Source organism: Amblyraja radiata, chromosome 25 (genome assembly GCF_010909765.2).
Source record: "Amblyraja radiata isolate CabotCenter1 chromosome 25, sAmbRad1.1.pri, whole genome shotgun sequence".
NCBI classification, from domain to species: domain Eukaryota; kingdom Metazoa; phylum Chordata; class Chondrichthyes; order Rajiformes; family Rajidae; genus Amblyraja; species Amblyraja radiata.
Genome location: NC_045980.1, coordinates 1,694,236 through 1,711,947, shown reverse-complemented (window position 1 = coordinate 1,711,947; position 17,712 = coordinate 1,694,236). Strand labels below are relative to the sequence as shown.

General features: G+C 48.0%; 1 protein-coding gene across 3 annotated transcripts in view; it reads left to right on the top strand.

Moving 5' to 3' along the window:
• znrf3 (zinc and ring finger 3) overlaps positions 1-17,712 on the top strand; it is a 315,203-nt gene that overhangs the window by 262,653 nt on the left and 34,838 nt on the right. The window contains exon 5 of one of the 3 annotated variants that reach the window (XM_033043093.1): positions 16,707-16,814. The exons of 1 other annotated variant lie outside the window; for it this stretch is intronic. In XM_033043093.1, coding sequence (XP_032898984.1) covers positions 16,707-16,814 — 108 coding nt within the window. Of the gene's footprint in view, positions 1-16,703; positions 16,815-17,712 lie in introns of all 3 variants that reach the window. One more of the 3 variants, XM_033043092.1, reaches the window with a different exon arrangement.

The following is a 17,712-nucleotide window of genomic DNA, read 5'->3' as shown; positions in this document are numbered from 1 at the left end:
AGTCTTTACGTGTAGAAGTGTAGTCCAGATAGCCATGTGAGTCAGTGGGTTTGTAGTGTATGTCGGTCAGAAGTCTGTCCCCTGCGATGGAGATGGTGAGGTCAAGGAATGGTAGGGAAGTGTCGGGGATGGTCCAGGTGTATTGGAGTGCCGGATGGAAGTTGGTGGTGAAGTGGATGAAGTCAGTCAGTTGTGTGTGGGTGCAGGAGGTGGCCCCAAAGCAGTCGTCAATGTAACGGAGGTAGAGGTCGGGGATGGGGCCCTGGTACGTATTGAACAAGGATTGTTCGACGTGCCCGACAAAGAGGCAGGCGTAGCTGGGGCCCATGCGTGTGCCCATAGCTACGCCTTGTGTTTGGAGGAAATGGGAGGAATCAAACATAAAGTTGTTGAGGGTGAGGACCAACTCCGCTAGGCGGAGGAGAGTGTCAGTGGCTGGGTATAGGTTGCTCCTCTGGTCGAGGAAGAACCGGAGGGCTTTGAGGCCATCCTGGTGGGGGATGGAGGTGTTGAGTGACTGGACGTCCATGGTGAAGATGAGGGGGTGGGGGCCTAGAGAGTGGAATGCGCAAGGACTCAACCAAAGGACTTCAGTGGCTTCAATCCAGAGTCCGGGGGGGGGGTCGTCACAGAGGAGGGCTGATTCCCGAATGCTCCCGTTGGCGGCTGCAGGCTTAAGGGCCCAAGTACGTGGTGGGGGGGGGGGGGGGGGTCGGGGGGAAGGGAGTGGAGAGCGGGGGGGGGGACGGGGGGGGGGCATGTCAACCAATAGACTTCAGCGGCTTCAATCCAGTGCTGGGGTGGGCGGGGTAGAGGGGTTGGATGGTGACGTCACTCACAGCGCATAGAATATAGCGAGTGCAGAGCCATTGTGACATGCCCATCTCGTTTTATTTTCAGACATTTGTGAGCATTTTCATAAATAACTCAAGAAATAAAGCTCATATTTTTCAGGTAAAATGATTTTGGACACCCGGATAAAACTACAAGAATATGTAAAAAATTTACCGTAAGGGCATCGTTTTTTGGAGCATATGTGATTATACACACACACACACATCCAAGATCAGACTTTTAATAGTTACTGGACCAAGTGGTTGCGGGGGTGGGGCGGCCTGCGGCATCACGCACACACCAACCACCCCCCACACACACTAACCACCCCCCCCCCCTCCCCCACACATACACACACTAACCACCCCCCTTGATATTATATTAATATTATTCATTGTCTCCTTTTACTCCATCCCCCACCCTATCCACTCCCGCATAGCCCCCAACTCGCAGGCGTGGCAAGAGAGGGAAGGGGTAGAGAGAGAGGGACACAGAGGCACAGAGCGGGACACAGAGGCACAGAGAGGGGCACAGGGGCATAGACAGGAGCACAGAGAGGGACACAAAGGGACACAGAGGCACAGAGAGGGGCACAGGGGCATAGACAGGAGCACAGAGAGGGACACAAAGGGACACAGAGGCACAGAGAGGGACACATAAAGCATGAATATTTCAGGTAAGATGATTTTGGACTCCACCGAATAAGCTTCCCCCCATGTTTTGTCATCCGGGCTTTATCAGCCGCTTGCTAAGGGCTGAATTGGCCCATTTGTGGGCCCTTTCGAGGCGCTCAAGGCTCCCGATGTTGAAGCCTCCACCGGCTGATTCAAGGCCACGGCCGAAGCCTCGCATGCATCTTACTCTCTCCTCCAGCCCAGCGCGCCGCTTGACTCGGTACAGCGTGAAGTCGGTGCCCGATGAGCAGAGGGGACCGGGTCACTGCCAGGGAGCGTTTCTCTATCTGGAAGGCGGAGGGTTTGCTGCGGCTGCTGGCAGCTACACAGAGGCCACTCGGCCTGTGTATTGCTGCTGCCTCACAGTGCCAGGGACATGGGTTTAGATCCTGACTCCGGGCGCTGTCTGTACGGAGTCTTTTTCTCCCCACAAGCGCCTTGTCTGATGTTGATCTCATCCTTGCTGCTGAACACACCGAGCACCATCACCGAGTGCTCACTCTGCCACCTCTCTCACTTAAGTTTATTTTGACAGTGGGTCTCCACAGGGCCCACGGCTGAAGCCTCCGCGCCTCGCGCGCGCGTGCGTGCGTGCGTGAGTGAGTGCGTGCGTGCGTGCGTGCGTGCGTGTGTGTGTCAAGAAATTGTGTCCCCCCGGTTTCCCCCCCCCCCCCCCCCCCCATGTTTTGCTAGCGATTTCCGTGCCTGATTTATCTAACTACAGTAACTAGTCTGAAGAAGGGTCTTGACGCGAAACGTCACCTATTCCTTTCCTCCAAAGATGCTGCCTGCCCCGCTGAGTTATCCCAGCATTTTGTGTCTATCTTCGGTGTAAACAAGCTTCTGCAGTTCCTTCCTACACATAAAGTCCTACAGAGCTGCATCATGACTTCCTGACTCTTATACGCAATGCCCCTAGCAATGAAGGCAACATACTATACACCTTCTTTACCACCCTATCTACTTGTCCTGCCACCTTCATTGTGTTATGAACTTGGACTCCACAAGATCCCTCTGCACATCAATGATATTAAAGGCTTTGCCAGTAACTGTATACTCTCCCCTTAATGTTACCTCCCAAAGTGCGGCACTTTGCACCTGCTCAAAGTTAAACAGCATCTGCCATTTCTCCGCCCATGTCTGCAGCTGATCAGTGTCTTGCTGTATTTTCTGACAGCCTTCCTTACTGTTTGCAACTCATCCAATTTTATGTCATCAGCAAGTGTACTCACCAACCCATCTACATTTACGCTTAGGTAAGAAAGAATAACTTCCTGCTGGTGCTAAGTTTGCCTTTTCCCCCAGGCATTTAACAGGGCAAACATGTAGATGTATAATGTTACCTTATTTTATAAATGTAACACGTATCCTCCTTGCTTTTCTCCAGTAACAGTACAAACCTACTATCACAACCTTTGTCCTGGAAGAATAACCAGCAAGGTCAACTCTTGCCTCAAAGATTACTTAGAGAGAGGTGGATTAGTTGCTGGAAACACCAAAATAGTCATTTCCAGAGAGAAAACTCTGCTCCTCAGTTTACATGTCCAGCTCTGCTCTTGCTCTTGCTCCTCCTCCGCCAGTTGCAACAGGGACAGGGTCCCTCGTCCTCACCTTTCATCCCATCAGCCATCCCATACAGCACATAATCCTCCCAACATTTTCACCACCTCCAACGGGAACCCACCACTAGCTACATCTTCCTTTCTACACATAGAGTCATAGAGTGATACAGTGTGGAAACAGACCCTTCGGCCCAACTTGCTCACACCGGCCAACATGTCCCAGCTACACTAGTCCCACCTGCCCGCCTTTGGTCCATATCCCTCCAAACCTGTCCTATCCATGTACCTGTCTAACTGTTTTTATATAACTTGTTATCACCCATTCCACAACAACAATGTACCATTGTGGGCTCCACCTTCCCTTGATTATTGTTGCTTTTTGCATATTTTCCATTCATTTGTCCTGAACACGTTTGAAAAATTCTGCCCCATCGAAACCTTTTGTACTAAGACATTCCCGGTCAATAATGGGACAGTTAAAACCCCGTACTATGACAACCTTATTAGTCCTGCAGCTGCCTGCAATCTCCTGGCACATTTGCCCTTCTAATTGCCGTTCACTATTTGGGGGCCTGTAGTACACCCCCAACAAGGTGATCATCCTTTTCTTATTTGTCTAACCTCGACATCATTCTGGTAAACCTCCTCTGCACTCTTTCCAAAGCATACACGTTGTTCCTGTAATGGAGAGATCAGAACTGCACACAATACTCCAATACACAATACTGTGGCCTAACCAACGCCTGAAGAAATGCTGCATCATTACATACTGACTCTTATACGCAATGCCCAACCTATGAAAACAAGCATACCATCTGCCTTCTTTACATCTTCATTCAGTCTGTGGATAGGCCCCAACCTGAAACATTGCCTGTCCATTCCCACTGCAGATACTGCCTGAAACACAAAGTTCCTTCAGCCTGTTGTGTTTTGATCAAGATTTCAGCACTACAGTTTCTCGTGTGTCCTTCCTTAAGGTTATTTTATAAAACGTTGGTATCACACTGTATGGTTGAATCATCCAGGTTTAATCTAATGTTAGAAAACCAACACCTCAGGCAACCCATCAGGATAAACTAAGGCAGTCTGGCAGACCGGCAAGAATAAACCCACCTAGAAAATGCATTCTTCATAGAGCCAGCTGTCAGTTATGCCTGCTTGGTTATGTCGGCTTGGTTTGGCATTCCTACCCATGATATTCTGCACTGTAGGTATATCCTTCATTGTATGATGTGCCCCCCCCCCCCATCCCTCCACCCTACTAGGTAGAGTGAAGTGATCAAGCAGCTCCAAACTAGCCATTGACAAGGATATAAGGCATCAACAGAAGCACAAGGATTCACCATCACGTTCACAGCTGTGCGAGGAAAGATGCTCTCCGCAATGGGTGTAATTGAAAATGTTCAAGAAATTGAACACAGTTGTTGAAACTTTGAATTTTGTTTGTGACTCCTCTTCACTTGCTCAATATCCACATTAGCGCTGGAACAACCTGGATAAAGCAGTGCCTTAACATCATGAAACGCCTGGCTTACAGAAGGATAAATGCTGCCCAATAATTGACTGGTAACCATTGGAACCTCCTCACCTTCTGGACTTGGATATATTTCTTCATTGGCCCTGCATTAGGATCCCTCCATAATCATCATGGGAGCACCATCACAAGGGCTGCAGGATCTCTTCGCAGGGTATTGAGAGATGGAGCATAAATGAAGCATATCATATGTTATCACCTGCAGATGACCAGGGGTGTGTGCTGCAGTATTCACCCAGTCTCCATCTCATCACCAGCCACCTGCATCCTCAGTTCCTCTTGTCCATTCTCCTTTGCTGAACCCTGCAGATGAAATGTAGGTCTTATCAACACTTTCAGTTTTGATCAGCCCTTTGCCTCTCTCTGTTGAACCAGCAACACTGTTGTTTTCTATCATGAAGACAATCAAAGATAGACACAAAAAGCTGGTGTAACTCAGAGGGACAGGCAGCATCTCTGGAGAGAAGGAATGGGTGACATTTGAAGTTGAGACCCTTTTTCAGACAAATCGTCACCCATTCCTTCTCTCCTGCGATGCTGCCTGTCCCGCTGAGTTACTCCAGCTTTTTGTGTTAATCTTCGGTTTAAACCAGCATCTGCAGCTGCTTCCTACACATGAAGACAGTCAAGTTTGGTGCACAAGGCCAAAGGAGTGAGAATATGGACTTACAAAACAATTTGTACGGATGTTGGAAATGCACATGTACACTGCAGCTTCCTGTAATGCTGTATTTGATCCACATTTGTCATTTTCTGTTTCACCAGTCTTCAAAAATAATGTGAGCAAAATGGGTAGTAGACTACTCTCGCCAGACACGCAACTATTCCCCATCTCCCCTGTAATCTCCTCGATACATAATTAAATAGCTCACAATGAAATTCATTCCTTTTCTCCATCGGCCTTGGGAGGGCCATGTTACAGAATTCCAGCAAGGTTTTGTTGATTACATTCCTTCATACAGAGGTGGATACAGAGACGAGTTAACAAAGCCCTGTGGCTCATAATAGTAAGTCCACAGATGATCAAATAAACTATTGATGGGCCCATGCTGTTGCCACCATGGGAATGGCATTTGTGGAATGCAAATTGATATGGTTGAATAAAACAGATTGTGGCATCAGATTGATATCCTGGCGTTCGGTGGGATTACTGTAGAGAGTCTGGGAAAATTTGCAAGTCTTTACCAACCTTCCTTAGGCCATTGTAATGTTACCTATTTAATGGCATGCAGTGATATTTCAATTCATTTAAAATCCAAAGTGTAAACTGTATCGGCATGTATAATTAGGCCACCCGACAAACCAATCATAGCACCATCTCTTTTTTTCCTTTCTTCAAAGATGAAGACTGTTAGCTTCTTATTCTCGAAGGAAACGCCCTTTAATTGGATGCGGTCAGTAAGATTAATGAGTCCAAATATGTTGCATGTACATTGCTCTTAAGTCTATGTCAGCCAGCTACAGCTGTGGAGCACGTCGCTGCAGCAAGGAACTCCAGGGAGGGTGAAGTAGATTAATGCTATTCTGCTATTGCTGGAGGATCCCCATGCATTTGACCTAAATCTGTGCTGCTTTTTACTAAGAAGCGATGAAAAGAGAATCCCCTCAACGACTCCTCCAGTCACGCAACAAACAACCACACAGAAGTGCAACTGAAAAATTAATTTGACACTGTCCCTGCCAAGCCCTGCTGCTAAATTAAAAATCAGGGGGGCTGACATGAAAGATGAGTTCACGGCAGGAGAATGCCTTTGAAACGTACTTCACAGAAAAATGAAAAACTCAGGCTGAGATGTGTCCCGTACAGTTAAGTCCCCACCTGCTGGCCACTCTGAATCTCAGCATAGTTTAGTTTAGTTTAGTTTAGAGATACAGTGCGGAAACAGGCTCTTCGGCCCACTGATTCCATGCCGACCAGCGATCCCCACACATAATGCCCCTGTCCCACTTAGGAAACCTGAACGGAAACCTCTGGAGACTTTGCGCCCCACCCAAGGTTTCCGTGTGGTTCCCGGAGGTTTTTGCCAGTCTCCCTACCTGCTTCCACTACCTGCAACCTCCGGGAACCGCACGGAAAACTTGGGTGGGGCGCAAAGTCTCCAGAGGTTTCCGTTCAGGTTTCCTAAGTGGGACAGGGGCATACACTACTGCACCACCATAGTTTTCTGCTCCATGCTGAATAATGCGGTGTTTCCAAGCATTTGAGTAGTCTGATTTAATACTTGTTGACTGCTACTCAAGTGACTTTTTTTTAATGTATATTTATAATGCAAAGGTGGAGTTTTTAGTTTTTTTTAGTAAAAGTGAATGTAAGGGACAGGGTCATTTGCCTCTTGAGCTTGCACTCCAGTCAGTAGGACATTCGTGGAAATCAGAATGTGCTGGAGTAACTAAAGGGGTCAGGCAGGAGAATTATTTATGGTTGGGTCCGAAGAGAGACACAAAACGTTAGTGTTACTCAGTAGGACAGGCAGCATCTCTGGAGAGAAGGAAACAGTGACGTTTCGGGTCGAGACCCTTCTTCCAGAGATGCTGCCTGTCCCGCTGAGTTACTCCAGCTTTTTGTGTCTATCTTCGGTTTATACCAGCATCTGCAGTTCCTTCCAACACATCTTTGATTGGGATCCTTCTTCAGACTGATTGTGGTAGGGAGAAGAATGCTGGAAAAGAGGTCGGGTGTAACAAAGCCTGGCATGTGACTACAGCTGCTGTCTGTACGGAGTTTGTACGTTCTCCCTGTGACCGTGTGGGTTTTCTCCGGGTGCTCCGGTTTCCTCCCACCCTCAAAAGACCTGCAGATTAGTAGGTTAATTGGCTTCTGTAAAATTGTCCCTAGTGTGTAGAATAATGCTAGTGTGCAGGGTGATCGCTGGTTGACATGGGCTCGGTGGGCCGAAGGGCCTGTTTCCATTCTGTATCTCTGAAGTGATGAGTGGACACATGTAAAGGGGTTTTGATTGGCAGATCGGTAGACAAAGACTAGAGATGAACAGGAGACACAAGAGTGTCAGATACGGAGAGTAAAGGAGTGAAGTGTAGAGCAGATGGAGGGACACGAGTTGAAGGGGGCGGGGGCAGGGGAGAAGAAAGAGCTATGGGGGGGAGACAGGAAAGAGAGAGGGGAAGGTAGGGTGCTACTTAGAATTGAAGAATTCAGTGTTATCACCATTGGGTTGTAAGCTACCCAAGTGGAATATGAGGTGTGTTCCTCCAGTTTGCAGCTGGCCTCACTCGCAATGGACCGAATGATGGCAATGGGAAGGGATTAGATCTTCATTTCAACTATTCGCGCTGTTCCCCACAATATTCCTATTTTCCTATCTCATCCAAGAATATATCAATTGATCAAATGTTGCATCTCTCTGTAGTAGGGTCCTGCAAAGCCCTCTTGGATAAGACATTCAACCTCCACTCTGTCCTAATGACCTCTTATCTTCAAACCCCTCGCTCCAGATTACCTCACAGGGGCAAACAACATACAACAATGACACGGACTGGTATGTTTCATGTTAATCACCTCTCATTTTCTAAACTCTAATGGGTATAGGCCCAGCCTTCTCGACCTTTCCCCATAATCCCAGGAACCCATTGAACACAGTGAGGTCTAATGGTGACCCCTATGTTTGCTCATCCCTAAAGAGGACATTTCTTGTAGTGCAGCAGTTGATCCATTGAGTGATTGGTCATAGAAAAGATAACTTCTCCTTCGCCGCACTATACATAATGTTATCTGTGTATCATAACACGTAATAGCCTGCAACTAGGCCCACAAAGTTGACCCAAGTTTTCTCCCCGCTCCACGGCAGGTCTAATGTTCTTCTTTTTCAAACAGCTTTCCAATTCACTTATAATAATATGAAGTTTCAACATTAGCAGAAGATAATTGTGTATAGCAGCATGTTGTCGGTCAGGTAGCGTTGTGGTTCTGGAGGTGCTCCTGGTACATTGCCCGTTAACCAAGCACAATCCTTAGCCATGAGAGCCACCAGGCTGCCCGGCAACACGAGAAGATGTGGAGAACATGGCAACTGAGGCCGATCCTGTTCTGAACTGGCATCAATACACATCCAGGAGTCGGGAACCCTGAGCTCAAGCTGATCTCAATGTTGTCCCTCATCACTGCTCCAGCCACCTTCATAACAAGGGTAAGGGGTAGGCCATCACCCAGAGAGTTGTGAATCTGTGGAATTCTCTGCCACAGATTCACTGGTTTTCAGGAGAGAGTTAGATTTAGCTCTTAGGGCAAACAGAATCAAGGGATATGGGGAGAAAGCAGGAACGGGGTACTGATTTAGGATGATCAGCCAATGGCCTACTCCTGCACCTATTTTCTATGTTTCTATCTTTCATAGCAACAATAAAACGTGTAATCTTCCCATAGTAATTTATCCAGCGAGGCAGTTAGCATTAGAATTTCTGTAGCCATTTGCGATAGATTTTAAAGGCTTACCTATTCGCTACTGCAGATACATTGAAAAAGGGTGGTTAATGTATCCTGAATATCCACGTGAATATTATAGTGAACAGATATGTAGGCAGATTACCAAAAGATGCCAAAGCAACTGGGTTGTCTTAGTGGGTGAATTTAACTTCCCCAACCCTACAAACGGCAGACGTGAGGCGGTCCTTCAAAAAGGTCAACACCCGCAAAGCTCCAGGACCGGATGGTATTCCAGGGCGGGTTCTCAGGGCGTGCGCTGACCAATTGGCTGACTCTCCCCGAGTCAGTCTGTGGTTCCCACCCCCTTCAAAGCATCATTCATTGTTCCTCTTCCAAATAAACCATTAACCTCCTGTTTAAATGACTACCGTCCTGTCGCACTGACATCAGTCATCATGCAGTGCTTCGAGCAACTGGTCAAAACTCACATCTGCTCCTCTCTCCCTGACACCTTGGACCCTCTTCAGTTTGAGTATAGACCAAACAGGGCCACGGACGATGCCATCGCCATGGCAACTCACACTGCCCTCACCCACCTGGACAAAGAGAATACACATGTGAGAATGCTCTTCATTGACTCCAGCTCGGCATTCAACACTATCATTCCCTCAAAACGTGTCCCCAAGCTCCTTGATCTTGGACTGGAGACTTCCATCTGCGGCTGGATATTCGACTTCCTGATGGGCAGGCCCCACGTGGTGAGAATTGGCAGCCACACCTCTTCCTCAAGGGCCTGTCCCACCAGCATGCGATTGCATGCGTCTAGCGCGACAAAACGAGCCGGTCCCACTTTGAACCACAGAGGCGTATAGAGTTGTGCGGGGCTGGTCCCGACATCGCGCGGGGCTCCCAAAATCCTGCACTGTCCGAAAATTCCGCGCGCCAATGGCCTGTCGGCTGCAGGCGCATTGAGGGCGTGCGCAGCGTCTTGACGTCCTACGCAGCGTCTTGACGGCGTACGCCTAGCGCGTGGTGTTGCGCGATGACGTCACCGCCCGACGCCGTGCAACATCCAAATTCAGTCGGCCCGCCTCCTGCCCAGCTGATTTGTGTGTATGATGTCGGGACCAGCCTCGCACAACTCCATATGCCTCCGCGGTTCGAAGTGGAACCGACCCCGCACGGCCGTACGCCTCAAGCGACCACGTTTGGTCGCGCTAGACGCATGCAATCGCATGCTGGTGGGACAGGCCCTTCACTGATCCTCAACACAGGCGCACCACAGGGCTGTGTGCTCAGTCTTCTCCTGTACTCCCTGTTCACACACGACTGTACTGCTAAGCACAGCTCAAACATCATCTTAAAGTTTGCTGACGACACGAACATCCTGGGCCTCATCAGACAATAATGAGACGGCCTATAGAGAGGAGGTAAAAGCACTAAACAGCTGGTGCCAGCAAAATAACCTCTCTCTCAATGTCTGCAAAACTAAAGAGATGATAGTGGACTACAGGAGACAGCAGGGGAGTGGTCACCTCCCCATCCACATCGGTGATGCTGAGGTTGAAAGGGTCAGCAGCTTCAAGTTCCTCGGTGTGCACATCACTGAGGACCTCTCTTGGTCACTGCACACGGGCACAATAACTAAGAAAGCCCGCCAGTGGCTCTTTTTCCTGAGAAGACTGAGGAAGTTTGGCATGAACGCCACCAGCATCCTCACAAACATCTACAGATGCACCATCGAGAGTCTGCTGACGGGCTGCATCACAGTCTGGTACGGGAACTGTTCTGCCCACAGCCGTATATCACTACAGAGAATGGTGAAGGTGGCACACAGCACATCACTGGCAACCGTCTCCCGGCCATTCAGGACATTTCCCACCGGCGGTGCCTGCAGAAGGCACACAGCATCAAGGACCACAGCCACCCAGCACGCAGACTGTTCTCCTTGTTACCGTCAGGCAGACGATACAGGAGCAGGGCTGCACGTACCACCAGAATTAAGGACAGTTTTTATCATCAGGCCATCAGGCTTCTGAACTCATAAACACATCATGTATGTTGATTATATTATTTATTATTGTCTTTTACCGACCAATGTCACTTTTACCTTATCTTTTTTAAATCTTAATGTTATTCTTGTAATATCATTGCTGAGGTGACCCGTTATCTTGTCAAACACATTTCATTGTACCGTTGACCCTGTGCTAACCTACAGTACATATGACAAATAAAACTGAACTGAAATGAACTGACTGGGACTTAAAGATAGACACAAAATGCTGGAGTCACTCAACGGGACAAGCAGCTCCTCGGCTTTTTCTGAAGAAGGTTCTCAACCCAAAACTTCACCCATTCCTTCTATCCAGAGGATCCTGTCTCACTGAGTTACCCCAGCATTTTGTGTCTTTCTTCAGTGCAAACCAGCATCTGCAGTGCCTTCCTACACATTGACTGCTACTTGCTCAGTGCCAAAGGCTTAGAAGGAGCAGAATTTGTGTGGTGTATCCAACAGGGTTTCTTGATATATGGGTATGTGATGCTATGCACAGCCTAACCCGAGAAGAACTCGTAAATTTGGCCAACAAGAAAAAGGAAGTGCATGCAAGATTTAACAGGATGGAGTCATACAGAACCTTTGAGGAATTTAAAGAAAGAAGGAAATAAGCGAATGATTAGAATAAGGGGCAAGAAATGGCTTTGGCGAATCTGTTTAAGAAAATCCTAAAGCTTTTGATACCTACATTAAAAACAAGGGCATGACCAGATAGAAGATTGGATCACTCTAGGATAAAGGAGGGAATTTGTGCTTCGAGTCTGGAGACGTAGGTGAAGTATTAAATGAGTCCTTTGCATCTGTTTTTACAAGAAGAAGGACATGGAGGAAAGTGAGATCAGTGTGAAGAATATTAATAAGCAAGGACTGTTTGAGAGGGGCACTTGAAGAGCATTAAGGTGGATAAATCCCCAGGACCTGATGGGATTTATCCCAGATTATTGAGAAAGGCGATTGTGGGAGCCTGGCCAAAGGTTTTGTATTGTATTGTATTGTATTCAAATTTATTGTCATTGTCTCAATTAGAGACAACGAAATGAATTTTCCTTACAGGCAGTATCATAAAAATAAATAAATAATAAATAATAAAACATATTAAAAATAAAATTGAATTAAAAAAAGAAAAGCACAAACACAGAAAGTCCACGACACAACATAACACAGTGGCACCAAGGTGAGGAAGGCACCATAGTCCAGCCAGCCTCCCCTCCGATCTTCCCAGATGTTCATCCGTGGTCTGGGCCTTCCGAGCACCCGCAGCCCCGGGTGGCCCGATGTTCAGGCCCTCTCGCCGGGCTGGTGGAACGCCGACGCCGATCCCCGATGGTGAACATCCTCCTCCTCAGCGGCCCGGACCTCCTGATCAGCCGCCTCCCGCAGCCGGAGTCCGCAGCTCCCGAGTCCGCAGGCCGAGCCGGGCAGAGTCGCAGGACCCCGCGTTGTTGATCAGCGCCGCCCGCGTTGGGAGCTCCGCAAACCGCAGCTCCATGATGTCAGTGCAGCAGGTCCAGCACTCCGGGCTCCAGACGGCGATCCCCGGTAAGGCATCGCCAGCCCCGCGATGTTACAGTGCTGTCCCGCCGCTGCTGGAGCTCTGGTCGATCCCGGCAGGAAAGGCCGCGCCAATCCAGTAGGTAGGCCGCTGGGGGGGTGAGGACACGACTCGAATAATAGTCGCGTCCTCTCCAGGACGGTATCCCCCTTACCGTGCCCGCTTCCCCCACATAAAGACATTTAAAATAACATAAAAAACACACTTTAACATAACTAAAAAAACAAAAAAACAAAAAGGTGAAGGCGGAGGCTGCTGGCACCAGCGCCACCGGAAGTACAATTAGTTTTGTGTCTTCCCCAGCCACAGGTGAGGTCTCAGAAGTCTGAAGAGTAGCTAATGTTGTTCCTTTATTTCAGATGGGCAGTAGAGACAATCCAGGAATTAGGGGTCATTGAACCTCATTGCGTGGTAGGGAAACACTTGGAGAGGTTTCTTCACGATAGGATTTGCTCCCATTGAGAAGAGAATGGGTTAATAAGGGACAGCCATCATGGCTTTGTCTGAAGAAGGGATTAAGAGTGACTTGGTCATATGGATTCAGAAATGTCTTACTGATAGAAGAGAGAGGGTTGTGGTGTAAGGACAAGGCTGGAGGTCTGTGACCAGTGGAGTTTCCGCGGGATCTGTGCTGGGAACTTTGTTGTCTGTGATATTTATCAATGATTTGGGAATAAACGTAGATGGACTGGTTAGTAAGTTTACTAATGGCACCAAGATTGTTGGGCTTGCGGACTGTGTGGAAGGCTGTCAATGTATGCAGTGGGGTGTGGATCAGCTGCAGAAATAGGTGGAGAATGACAGATGGAGTTGAATCTGAGATTGCAATTTGGCAGGTCAAATGTAAGGGGAAAATATACAATTAATGACGTAACCCTCAACAACGTTGATGCACAGAGGGATCTTGGTGTCCAATTCCATAACTTCCTGAAAGTGGCAACACAAGTAGACGGAACGGTAAAGATGCACATAATGGTATACAGGTGCACAACCTTTTATCCGAAAGCCTTGGGACCAGACACTTTTCGTAATTCGGAATTTGTCGGTCTTCGGAATGGAAATTTTTTTGCGTAGATTTTAATGGCTGGCTCAGTGGTAGAGTGCTCGGCTCATATCCGCAAGGTCGCGAGTTTGCGCCTTGATCCCGGCAGTTCCTCGGTCGCGAGTTTGAGACTTCAATGTAATTTTTTCTTGCAGAATAAATGTCTGTATGAAATGCAGTGTGTTGAATGAATTCCTGAATTTATAAATGTGACCGCAGCATTGAATCACCTCTCGCACTCATGTCACCCTAGCGGGGCTACATGCCCTTAGGGGACATTTTCACACTCTTATATCCGTGTGCAGCAGAGGCGACGTGCGTTTGGCGTCAAACGTGAGCTTTGGTGAGCTTTGGTGTGCAGACGACATCCTGGGAAAAATGTCCGGTTTCTTCCAGGTAGGCGATATACCCTCCCGGGCAATATACCCTCCACTTCTCTTTTATGAAGGGGATTTAGTTCCCCTTTCTTCCAGGACCGACCGGAGGTTCCGCTGTCACCTCTGCGGGCCACCCTCGGTGAACGCTCACTCAAATTTGTCTTGGGATTCCTACTCTCCCACGCAATGTATCCTCACCTTCTCTTTTATGAATGGGGATTTAGTTCCCCTTTCTTCGAGGACCGACCGGAGGTTCCGCTGTCACCTCTGCGGGCCGCCCTCGGTGAACGTCCTGTCTCCCTGTCCCTGTGATAGCAGGGGGCGATCAAACAGCACAATACCCCCCTCCAACTCCAGAGGAATCCGCTCCCCGATGGGCCGCTACGGCGACAAGTGGCTGTTCGCCCACAGCCCGAGCTGCGCCACCCCAAGAACAAGACGTACCTTGCACACCATCAGCTTCTGCCCATACGGGGAGCGTGTTCCTCTGGAGTTGGAGCGGGGCTGGGCTGGAGTTGCTGATCTGGGATCTCCGTGCTTGCAGTGGGCCTGGGGGTCGGTGTCCCGATGAGGGGGCTGTGGGCGAACTGCCACTTGTCGCCGTAGCGGCCCATCGGGGAGCGGCTTCTGGTGGTCCTGATGTCTCCGGCCAGTTTGCAGTTTTCCTCTGGAGTTGGAACGGGGCTGGGCTGCTGCTGGCTGTGGGTCTCTGGGATCTCCGTGCTTGCAGTGGGCCTGGGGGTCGGTGTCCCGTTGGTCCCGACGTCTCCGGTGACTGGCACTGACCTGCTAGCATCGCCGACATGAAGACAGTGCAAAGCCCCCGCGCCGGTGCAATGGGCGGGGAGCTGGAGAGGGGAGGGAAGGGGTCACACACATGGCCGGGAAGCAGAGGGGTGTAGGTGGGTTGAAACTGAAGGCAGCGACAATCTGCTGCTACTGCCTGCCCGCTGAGTTAAAACGTTCCCACGCTAGACTCACGATACACTGTGTATCGTGCTACCGTGGGAACTTTTTAACTCAGCGGGCAGGCAGCAGCATATTGTCAATTATTAACCCTCCCGCGCAATATACCCTCACCTTCTCTTTTATGAATGGGGATTTAGTTCCCCTTTCTTCGAGGACCGACCGGAGGTTTCGCTGTCACCTTTGCGGGCCGCCCTCGGTGAACGTTTTCAAGGACCTTTCTTCAAGGACCGAAAAAATGTCCGCTATTCGGAGGTTTTCGTTATTTGGATCTTCGGATAAAAGGTTGTGCACCTGTACTTGCTTTCGTAGGTCAGGGCATTGAATATAAGAGTCAGGAAGTCATGTCGCAGCTTAGTAGGTTCGGGAACCTTTTGGCTCTGGATAGGGTGCAGAGAAGGTTTCTCAGAATGATGCATGGATTGGGGGGAGGGGGGGGTATTAGCTCCAGGGAGTGTTTGGACAGACTTGGCTTGTTTTGTCTGGAACACCAGAGGTTGCGGGGAGATCTGATAGAAGTCTATAAAATTATGAGAGACATAGTAGGGTAGGTGAGAGGGGCAACGTTTAAAGGAGATGTGCAGGAACAATATTTTACGCAGTGTAGTGAGTGCCTGGAATGCACTGCTGCGGTAATGGCTGAAGCAGATATGTTAATGGCATTTAGAAGACTTTTGGATAAGCATATGGACATGCAGGAAATGGAGGAATATGGGCTATATACAGGTAGATAAGTGATGTTCGGCGCATAAATTGTGGGCCAAAGAGCCTGTTCTTGTGCTGTACTCTTCTATGTTCTATGAATGATGTGCCATTTAAAAAAAAAGGTAAGTCTGTGTATTAGCATTGTAAATGTAGTTGAGTGTGGCTAATTTCTGAACTCCCCCTCTGAATAAAGTCAATAGACATGGCATGGATTTGATGAACCTTTACAAAATCATTATCAAAGATCATATATAAACATGTAAGGAACCTGAATGCCAGCAGGTAATTGTCAGACTAGAAGTATCTGTTTAAAAAAACTTGAATGATGACTAATACAATCATTATTATTTTGGAAATGCCTCCTCGAGTTAAATGTTGGCCGCTAATACATATTTGAATCAGACTGCTCTATTTGTGTTCAACTTTCACTGAACTTTAATTGGTACATGTGGCAATAAACTGACCTTGAATCCTTGAAGTCTCAATTCCCTGTGTGGAGGGAAATGGACAAATGGCTTTTCAGGTCGAGAGCCAATTTCAGGGCTTGAAGAAGAGTCCGACTGAAATGTCCTTTGTCCTTTTCCACCACAGATGCCGTGTGACCTGCTGAGTCTCGCCCTCCAGCGTTTTGCTCGAGAGTTCAGCTGCTCTCGTGTCTTAATTCCCTTTATGCAGTTAACAAGCAAAGTAATTTTTCTGAACTGTTGATGTGACTGAGAATTTAATAAAGTGTAACAACAGGGAGTCCTCCATCTGTAATGGTAATGGCTTCTGCTCTGTCACTGTTCTGCCAGAGAAAATTAACAAGATCATAGCCAGACTAGATTAACATAGTGCGACACATTTATGTGATGACAGGAGTGAATAAACTAAATGAACAACTTTTAATATAGTTTCTTGCCACTAATTATAACAATGTTTGTAGTTGGATCTGCTTATTTGAACAATATTATTGCTCTGTCAACAATTCATTTAATTAACAGTGTCTCTTAACATATTTCCATCCTTCTGTCTCACCAGCAGCCCACGGAATACTTTGATATGGGAATCTTCCTGGCTTTTTTTGTGGTGGTTTCCCTTGTCTGTCTAGTTCTCCTCATTAAAATCAAGCTCAAACAACGCAGGAGTCAGGTAAGAGACTGAACAAAAGTCTTATGTGTAGGAAGGAACCGCAGGTGCTGTTTTAAACACACAAAGCTGGAGTAACTCAGCAGGAAGGCAGCGTCTCTGGAGAGAAGGAATGGGTGATGTTTCAGGTCAAGACCCTTCTTTGTCTCAACCTGAAACGTCACATAGATACATAGACAATAGGTGCAGGAGTGGGCCATTCGGCCCTTCAACCCATTCCTTCTCCAGTGATGCTGCCTGTCCCGCTGAGTTCCTTCAGCTTTTTGTGTCTATCTTCGAACAGAAGTCTTAGAAGTGATCTGGCAAGATTAGCAGAGGTTTTGGAAAATCCCAAACATTGAATACAGTAAAACTCCAATATTCCAGCAGGAACAGGACATTTGTGGTTGCAGACTGGCAGATTTCCCAGACTATTAATACCCCGCATACTTTGAAGTCACAAATTTTTAGATGTTACAGAGTATTATGATACATTTTCCAGTGATCGTGTGATGTTCAATCTGGAACTATGTTACGGAGCACAAGAGGATGAAAGGGTGATCTGTAGGAAGGAACTGCAGATGCTGGTTTAAACAGAAGATAGACACAAAATGTTGGAGTAACTCAGTGGGACAGGGAGTGCTCTGGAGAGAAGGAATGCGTGACATTTCGGGTTGATACCCTTCTTCAGACTCTTGGAGACTTGTAGAGGTCTATGGAGGACTATTAAGATCACGAGGAGAATAGGTGGAGTGAATGCACAGAGTTTTTCACCTAAAGTAGGGAATAGAGAACCACAGGACCGGTTTAAGGTGAGATGGGAAAAATTTAATTGGGAACTGAGGGGCAACTTTTTCACCTAGAAGGTGATGGGTATATGGGACGAGCTGCCAGAGGAGGTAATTGAGGCAGGTCCTATACA